General features: G+C 48.8%; 1 protein-coding gene across 1 annotated transcript; it reads right to left on the reverse strand.

Moving 5' to 3' along the window:
• Positions 1 to 8,506: 8,506 nt before the first annotated feature.
• Positions 8,507 to 9,941, reverse strand: LOC125536217 (uncharacterized). The gene has a single exon (XM_048699396.2). It carries the CDS (start codon positions 9,727 to 9,729, stop codon positions 8,761 to 8,763), a length of 969 nt encoding a protein of 322 aa, XP_048555353.2. The 5' UTR covers positions 9,730 to 9,941; the 3' UTR covers positions 8,507 to 8,760.
• Between the last annotated feature and the right edge of the window lie 263 nt (positions 9,942 to 10,204).

The raw sequence follows: 10,204 nt of genomic DNA on the forward strand, positions 1-10,204 counted from the left end.
ATTTTTCTGAAACATCACAAGATGATTCTGAGAAAAATATTAATTGGTAGTATTACCAAATTGCTTACTCCAGTCTTTTGGCGGATACGGCCGTCAGCCTACACCAAACATATCAGTTGAGTATAGTTAAGTATTGTATACAGTCTGAAACCGTGAACTTTTCCCCGAGCACATGCCGGGGGACACAACAAGGACTCGGTCATGATCGACATTTGGCTTGGCAATACATACACCTGTACCTGTGACGGCACCATGTCTCCTGTCAGTTCTCCATCTGCTACGCTTGTATATATTCGACGCGATGCCGCTTCCTTTCGTGACTTATTATCGACCGGTTGACCGACGACCGGCCCAAGATCTACTACATAATAAACTGTCTGCACGTTTACTGCTTAGCGTCGAGCAAAGGGCATTTCTAACCAATCCCCAATACGACCATAAAAAAGTAAATTTTTTGATTTACTCCTTTACGGCAGACCTAGCCGATCATTTAAAAACGTTAACGGAGTAAAAAATTTACTCCAACTACCCATTCCTTTCACAATTTTCTTAAATATACTCCATCGTGCGACAGTCGAGTAAAACTCCTTCTCGCCCTCCCGCGCCGCACTGCCTCCCGCCACCGCCACCACCAACCCCCTGCCGCCGCCGCTGCCGATGACCTCCGAGCCGGTCGGAATGGATAGCCACCCCACCCCCTCCCCGCTCACCCCGCCGGCCACCAGCGCCGGCTTTTCGCCGCCAGAAATCACCAACGTGCCGCCGGTGGTGTCGAAGAAAAAGCTTGGGGATGACAAAGAACCACCGGGGCCAAGCTTCGCCTCCAACCGTACCAATGGTGTCCGGGTGGCCACCGCTTCTCCGGCAAACGGCACGCCGCACCTACCTGAGAAAAATGGGCTCGAAAGCCGACGACGGCGGCGGCGGCGCTCGCCGAGGCGGCCGCCAATAAGAGGATGAAGAAGACTGCGGTGGCGCCTCGTGCGGCAACTCTGGTTGCCTCTACGGCAACTGCTCCAACGTAGGCGGCGGCCGCAGCCGACAACAAAAAAATGCGGTCGTCAAGTGCTCGATGAAATGCCAACAAGGTAAAAATAAAACCTCGCGTCCCGTTGGTATTTGATAGTGATTGTTTATAGTGCTTGCCTTTGACATTGTAGAGCGGAGATGCATGTGTTTAATTTGAATGTTTTTAAGATATGTATTATGTAGTGTTTGAAGTTGGTGTGATTAGGACACAAAAATCAAGTCAATTTTATTTTTACTCCATTAAACATTTAGGGGATCGACTAGGTGCGGCCACGGTTACTCCAACTTTACTTCACTAACTTTTAGGGGATCGGCTAGGCTTTACTCACTAACTTTTAGGAAATCGGTTAAAAATGCCCTAATACTGGCGGAGGTTTCATGCGCTGTCACGATGAATAAGATTCAAGTGCATGCTGCGGCAAGTGTCCTGTGCGGTGGTAGCTTTTGCAGCGGGCTCGATCGTGATGGCGAAAGGGAGAGTGAAATCTAACCAAGTCTAATCGGACGAACACATGCACCTCACGCACATCAGTGCTGTGAGAGCCAAAATTCCTTGGGCATCATCATGCGTGCGTGCCATTTTTGTGGGAAGCACGAAGCTCGCGGGTGGGGTCGGCAGGTGCGTGCGCGATGCGACCCCGTTCGCCTCGGGCGTCGGGCGGGTCCCATCCCCGGTCCCGGGGGCCGACACGGATCAGGTGATATGTACCTTTGTATGTCACCGTGTGACTTGTGGCCCAAATTCATATTTAAACATTGTAAAAAAATCTGAAAAAAATCATGCATGTTCACAGCACATATTAAGATAATTCTTAAAAAATTCAGATCAAAATTCAAAACATACATCAAGAAGCAAAAAAGAGAAACTCGTATGTGAATAATATACAAAGAACCATTCGCAACTATTCATAACAGATTTCTCTTTTTTGCTTCTTGATGTATGTTTCGAATTTTGATCTGAATTTTTTAGAAATTATCTTAATATGTACTATGAACATGCATGATTTTTTTCAGATTTTTTTACAATGTTTAGATATGAATTTAGGCCGCAAGTCATACGGTGACATGCAAAGGTGCATGTCAGCTGATCCCTGTCCCCCGGGGGCTGTAGCCGAGTCGCCGGTGCAGTGCGCATGCGTGCTGTGCTCTGCTGACCAGCGCCCCACAGTCGCGCCCGCGCGCACGTACTACGTTCTGCACGAGGTCAATGTTTTCGACTCCGATCAACCCTCTGCTCTCCCCGGTTGGTTTGGCACCACGGGCCTACGTACGTGAGCCCACCCTCCACAAAACGCTAACATCGAGTCAAACACCGTATCTTATCCGATCCATTTTTCATAATCACGCCTATCACCTGGATCTTAAGATATTCAGGCCACTCGTACTCGTAGATAATTTCGCAGGATCTAAACGGCAATCGAAGGCATTCGCTTTTCTTCTCATGGTTTTTTTTTCAGATTAAAAAGAAAAGTACTCTCTACGATAACGATCGCCCTCTGGGCTCTGGCTTTGCCTGTACGCTCCCGCTTCCCTGTCATGCACCACCACAGGCCAAGCGCCCAAGCCACGACCGCGTGGCAAAGGAGAACCCGAGCCATGGAAAGTGCAGCAGCGGCAACAGTCTCATGTGCTTGAGTTTATCGAGCGAAGCGAAGGCTCGTTGTCTGTGTCGACTGTCTACGCAGCAGTGAAAGGTCGGCGGCTACGAATCATGTCAAATTTAGCTCAGCTGTTTGCTTGCTTGCCCGACAGGATTGGACCGTGAACACATGCCTCCTACATCTGCGTTGCACTCCTCCCCGGCTCCTCTTCGATGGCGATGATGACGGCGACGGGTGTGTTGGATTTGATTCTCTGCCTGCCTTTCTAGGCCCCTCCTAGGTTGCCAAAGGTTCAAGTTCCAAACCAAAAATCAGAAGGTGTCTGTACTTTCTGCCGCTTCGTTGTTCCAACATCAATCAAAGCAAATGGCTAGTAGGAGAGTGTGGTTACAATGATCGATGCTGTTTGGAGTGTGTCACGAACGAGGGTTTGGAACTATGGGTGTGTTTGGTTCTTGGCTATGCTTGCCCTGCCAAGTCTTTAGCTGTGGCTAAAATCTTGGTTGCTCGTAATTTGGCCAATATATTGGTAAAAGCAAGTGAAGTAGATTGAGCAAAGAGTCGTTGACATGCCAACCAATTACTTCCTCCGTAGAGAAATATAAGGACGTTTTTTAGTGATCTAAACGCTTTTATATTTTCTTACGGAGGGGGTATCAAACGTCAAAGCAAAGAGCAATTTTTCTTTTCATCTCCCAACATAATTTTCACCCAGTTTATAACATTTTTTGTTCTTAAATAAAAGAGAAAGAAAGCGTTTTCCAAAAAAAAGGTATCCAAACATGTGTTCAACTCTCTGGAGTATACTTCTCTTTGAGACCATATATTCATTCTCTCTCTCTCTTTTTTTGCGAAAAAGATTTATACCTATTATAAAATCTATCAGAATTATAAGTCATCTCAAACATAATAAAAATTACATCAAGGTGTCCAAACCATGCACGATCGCTACCGCCACCAGAACGAGTCGTCGAAACGTCGCTCCCCTACCGGAGCTGGCTTGACCTTATTGATAACAACCGAGAAGTCTTCATGCACATGCCCCCAAGAATCAGCGCCCTTGAAGTGTAATTGTCACCGTTAATATGGCCCTCTCTGGCCGATAAAAGGGACTTCCAAAACCGCCCCTAGGGAAATCCCCATTAGATCATTTGGAGCTCTCTATGCCCATTATAAACAGAAGAGCTCTCTCTCTCTCAACACACAACCAAGAACACACAAGCAGAAGCAGAGTATTACACCAAGGGACGAAGCTAGAAAAAAAAAGTATGACGGGATCATATATTTGGCAGTGGGTTCACCCTTCTATAAATGTTGGTGATTAGTATCAGACTAGTGAAGGATTTTCAAATTTCATTGGGGTCAATTGACCCCAATGCTAATAAGGCGGCTCCGTTCCTGATCACACCTCGTGGTACCCTGAACCTTGGTAAATTACCTCTGCGATGAGAAGTGACTTAAGTGTTTTGAACCCTAGCCGAACAATCTAGGAGTGCTCTCTAAACTTCGGTCTCGATTATCACCCGTCAACAGGCACCTTATACCATGCACACAAACTAACTGAAAACGACACCTCCGAAGCTAGTCAACCTCCCACTAGCATCGTACACAAGAGGTCGTGACCGCTATTAGGAGGGCGGGGGCTCTTAGGCACGTATGAAGAAGCAAGCATCCCACAAGACAATGAGTCATAAGCTTCACATGGCAGGCCGCCGACCAACATCGATGGCCACGTTGTCCTTGTATGACAACAAAGATAATGCCCTCGACCCCGTTGAAGCTTTGGGGGTGCCGCCCCGACTTTCCACCCTCGACACCACCTTCCGAGGTCGTCACCCTGACCTACCGGCACCCACCCTCAAGCTACAGTGTTGCACAACCCGACTACATCCATCACGAGGCGCACTTCTTAATTGAGTCAGTGTTTTGCCAAAATCCAAACCTTTTGCTTGGGTGAATAATGATGAGAATAAAGTAGTTGGCTATTTTTTTGATAGAAGGTAATATATTAATATCAAGACAATACCAATTACTTATGGCCTCTGCACTGCCACAATTTCAAGATCTAATCAAAACATCGAGGATGCACACAACCAAATACGATAAAATAAGAAGGAAAGTGAAGAAAGCCGACACGGGCTAACGACTTGCGACTGACCAACAACAACTGTCGGTGAATCTTGGTGATGTGTAATCAGAACTGACGGTGAATTTTTTTTCTGAACGCACACACGAGCGATTTCTAAAGACGTGTTGTAATAGTGGTGGCCTATTATTATTGGAGGGTCCCCTTTGTTCCTTCGCCACAAGCTGCGAATTCAAAACGAAGGAACAAACATTGTGTCAAAAGGTAGGGCCGGGAGCTGTTGGTACTTGGTAGGTGTTGACTTGGGGATAACTCTCTGAAATCAGAACTGGCAATCCAGAGTTCTACTACACCTCAGTTCTTTTACAGAAGTTCTTCTGCGTTTCTACTGGTTAGCGGCACTGTTCTCCTCTCCAGTCGTGTTTCTTTTTTGCTTGCCTTTCTCTGTGGACTTGACACCACATTCAATTAGGACATGTACAATGACGGCATATAGATACATATGTCCCATGATAAAAATTAATTTGAGGTATCTATATTATTTTTTCTCTCCAATGCAAGCTATCATTAGTGGACCTCATTAAAAAGTAGAAAATAAAAACTTAGTACACATGCACCTCTACTTTTCACTCAACCTTTTCAGCTTTTGTCACCAGACCACACTTTTTCTCTCAATCACCCGCCTCCTAGAAAGGATCCCGCTTCCCTATCCGATCCTATTTTATGTCATATCCGATTTTATATGGCATGCGAGGTATCACCTTAAGAATACGCATTGTACATGCCCTTGTGCCTAATGCCTACCCACATGGCCACAACTGCTTAATTTCCTGTGAGAAAACAAGAGATTAGCACCGTTCATGATGATGTCTCGCTCTCATGTCTAATCATCGGTACATAAATTCCTCCAACACGAGGATTATCACCATCCATGATTTTGGACAGGTCTCAATAGACAAGTTTTAGGGCTTAGACAGACAAATCTTAGACAAGATCGAATTAGATGCTCTCCAGATAGAGGTAGCGAAACATCGCCCTTGTAACATAGTTTATCATCATTATCAATATCAATCGAGCAAGATGTCGGCTTCTATCTCCTTCGTGAGGAGGCGAACCTAGGTAAAATATCGCGTCTTTCGTCCCGTTAAACCCCATTCAAGCTACCATTTGCGTTGGCCTCACGACGAAATCCTCACACTAGGACATCTGTCGTGACAAAATCACAACAAGGCGCAATTGTCACCATTCGTATAAATCCCCATTATATTATTTGGAGCTCCCTATGCCCATTGTAAACAGAAGAGCTCTCTCTCTCTCTCTCTCTCACTACAGAAGCAAGAACACACAAAGCAGAAGCAGAGTATTACACCGAGGACGAAGCTAGGAAAAAAAGTATGACGGGGTCATGTATTTGGCAGTGGGTTCATCCTTCTATAAATGTGAGTTATTAGTACCAAATTAGTGAAGGATTTTCAAATTTCATTGGGGTCAACTGACTCCAATGCCAATAAAGCAGCTCTGTCCCTGATTACACCTCGTGGTGCCCTGAACCTTGGTAAATTACCTCTGCGTCTGAGAAGTGACTTAACTGTTTTGACCCCTCGCCGAACAATCTAGGAGTACTCTCTGAACTCCAATCTCGATGATCACCCGTCGACACGCACCTTATACCATGCACACGAACTAACAGAAAACAACAACACCGAAGCTAGTCAACCTCCCACTAGCATCGTACACAAGCGATCGTGACCGCTATTAGGAGAGCGGGGACTCTTAGGCGCGGATGAAGAAGCAAGCATCCCATGGGACAACGCGTCATAAGCTTCCCATGGCAGGCCGCCGACCAACATCGATGGCCACGTTGTCCTCGTATGACAACAAAAATAATGCCCTCATACCTGTCGAAGTTTTGCGGATGTCGCCCCGACTTTCCACCCTCGACACCACCTTCCGAGGTCATCACCCTGACCTACCGGCGCCCACCCTCAAGCTACAGTGTTGCACAACCCGACTACATCCATCACGAGGCGTACTTCTTAATTGAGTCGGTGCTTCACCGAAATCCAAACCTTTGCCTGGGTGAATAATTGATGACAAAATAAGCTAGTGGGCTAATTTTTTCAACCGAAGATAGTATATTAATATCAAGAAGACAATACCAATTACTTATGGCCCTTGCATCGCCACAATTTCAAGACCTAATCCATACATCGAGGATGCACAAAATCAAAAACGATAAAATTAGAAGGAAAAATAAAGAAGGCCGACATGGGCCAACGACTTGCGACTGACCAGCAACAACCGACGGTGAATCTTAGTGATGTGTAATCAGAACTGACGGTGATTTTTTCTTTCTAAAGACGTGTTGTTATAGCGGTGGCCTATCATTATTGGAGGCCCCCCTTTGTTCCTTCGCCAGAAGCTGCGGATTCAAAACGAACGAACAGACATTGTGTCAAAAGGTAGGGCCGGGAGCTGTTGGTAGGTGTTGACTTGGGATAACCCTCTGATCAATCAGAACTGGCAATCCAGAGTTCTACTACACCTCAGTTCTCTTAAAGAAGTTCTTCTGCACTTCTACTGGTACTCCCCTCTGCGGTCGTGTTTCTTTTTTGTTTGCCCTTTCCTTGTGGACTTGACACCACCTTTAAATTTTAATTATGCCTAACGGCTAATGCCTACCCACATGGCCACAGCTGCTTAATTTCCCGTGAGAAAACAAGAGATTAGCACCGCTCATGATGATGATGTCTCGCTCTCATGTCTAATCACCGGTGCATAAATTCCTCCAACACGAGGATTATCACCATCGATGGTGTCTGCTCCGGTAGAGTACATTCCGGGTACTACCTCCGTCCTTGTTTATTAGTCTCTTATGTAATCTATGCTAAATTTTGATTAAAGATTTAACAGATAAAATCAAACAAAAATTATATCATTGCATTCGTATTTGAACATAGTTTTCAATGATATAATTTTTGTGATATGCATGAACTTTTTGTTAGTTAATTTATGATCAAAATTTGGCATAGATTACAATGAAGACCAATAAGCCAGGATGGAGGTAGTAGCAGCGTATCTTTCTTCCACCGAGTGGTGTTCAGTTAATAAACACTTAAACTCCACAGTCCCAACCAATCAACCGACAATTCCACGATTGCAATCCAGGCCAGAGAAAATTACTACTCGCTACTTGTCCAGTTGATGAGAAGAAAGAGAATCTTTGCAAGAAAAGCTCAGATGAGAATCTTGGGAGAGGCAGATGGGTGATGCGCCTGCTTGCATCATGCAACGAGCAAGTCTCTACGCTACCACCAGTAACAAACACATCAACACCTCAGCTCATCTCAGCTAGCTCTAAGGCTCTAATCATGCCGGTTACTAGCATCCAACCCCCATCAGTTTTAAACTCTGGGAATGTCAGATCCGCCAGCTTATCTTAACCCGGATTATTCCGCGGTGGCGATGCGGCGAGCTCGACGAAACAGTTGTGACAGTTCGCAGTGTACCTGAAACCATTATACTACGCCCGGGAACAGCTCAGGGCGTCAGCAGCTTGCCGCCGAGCCCGATCGATCCATCCACCCAGCATCCCATCGCATGCACGCAGCATCACGCTCACACACCCCGACGGAATCCCGCAACAGTGTCCCCATGTTGCCGCGCTGCGTCCTCCCTGGTTTCTCATTAGATTAATCGACAATATACGTGTGCCGATGCAGGGTTTGGTCGCCTAATCGCGCATGGAATTAGCAGACAGCCCTTGCAAAACGAGAGATTCAAGGTGTGATTGAGTTCTTGGGCAAAATTTGCAAAGAATTTGCGAGTTGCATGTGCTGCGTAGGTACATAGCTTATCTACACTTGTATGAGAACCTTTGTGGTGATTCACACACGAAGAAAGAAAGAATACAGATCGAGGAGGGCGAACCAAGCGGGAGCAAACGAATGAAACTGTTCTCTTTCCTTCTTTTTTTCTTCTACTGCCAAAGTGGCCAGCATGCCATGCATGTGCGCGCGGGAGAGCGAGCTGCGTCGTCGGCCGTCAGTTGGCGGCGGCGGTGGCGCTCCGGCCGCGGTTGGAGTTCGACGAGGAGTAGCTGCTGAGCTTGCGGCTGATGGAGTGGATGGCCGGGTTGGACCGGAAGTAGCCGAAGAGGCTGTTCCGGTGGAACGGCAGCGGCGTCGTCGTCCTCCGCCGCATCTCCTCGGCCGCCGCCCGGCTCACCGTGTACGGCGCCATGTCGCTGGCCGACGCCGCCGAGCCCCGCCCCTTCCGCATCGACGCGTCGCCGCCGCTCTTGAGCATGCTGTACTTGAGCAGCGGGTCCTTGCCGGCGGTGGCGCGGCCCTCCGACGCGCTGCGGAACAGGAACAGGTCCTTGAGCCGCCACTTCCGGCTGCCGCTCCCGCACCCGCGCATCAGGGAGGCGGCGCCGCGCGGGGAGGGAGGGGAGGAGCAGAACTCGTCGTCGATCGGGTCGCCCCTGTACGGGGACAAAGACCGCGTGGCCCTCCTGCTGCGAGACGACACGCCCGACGACGAGGACGACGCAGGGGCCGACCGGCCGGACCTGCCCCTCGTCTGGCCCTGATCGGCCGACGCCTCCGCCCGATCCCCTGCACCGCCGCCGCGCACCGCGGACATCGTCCTCGCTCTTCTCGGCGACCGGGGCGAGACGGAGAGGGAGGCGTAGTCCTCGTCGGCGAGCAGGCCGCCGCTGGAGCGCGGGCCGTTGAGCGGCCGGATCCTGCCGCCCTCGAACAGCTCGTCGGCGGCGGCCAGGATGGGCGTGGACTCCCGGAGCTGCCCGCTGAACCCGAAGGCGAAGTCGAACGTGGCGGCGTCGCCCTGCTCGTCCGCGGCGTAGCTGCTGGCCCTGGACGGGCTCGTGGGGGCGCTGGAGAAGAAGTAGCAGTAGCTAGGAAGATGGCTGCCGCCGCCGCCCATGGCAGCCGCGGTTCTTGGGCTGCACGGCGCGCTCGGCGCCATGACAGGCACCGCCACCTCCATCTCTCTACACGTCTCCTCCGCCACACCTCTCCTCACTCTCAGCTCTCTGCTCCTCCTCTCCTCTTCTGCTGCTGTACTTCTTTAAAGATAGATGCCTCCGGATTTTGCTTATGTAGGTGGCGAGGCTTTGGCTTGGCCGGAGATGGAGATGGGAGAGGGAGAGAGGAAGGTAGGAGGAAGCTGGATCGATCGTAGGGGGTGGGGGGATGGTTGAAGGGAGAGAGGGGGGGAGGGTACGTTAAAAGCCGTCGCCGAGACATCGACCATGTGGTCTTATGCGCAACTTGCTCGTTTTCAATTCGATTGACATCAACAGTTCGTTAGAGAATTAGCTGCTTGGAGGTTTGAAAATAACACGCTCTTTTTGTTCCCGTGCATGCAGCCGCGAGCACGGTAAAGAGACCGCATGAATTGGTTGGTGAATGTGTGTGTAGCTAGAGGAATGGCATTTGTTTTAGTGATCACACAAAACCGT

Source organism: Triticum urartu, chromosome 2A (assembly GCF_056163025.1).
Source record: "Triticum urartu cultivar PI428250 chromosome 2A, HENAU_Tu73, whole genome shotgun sequence".
NCBI lineage: Eukaryota > Viridiplantae > Streptophyta > Magnoliopsida > Poales > Poaceae > Triticum > Triticum urartu.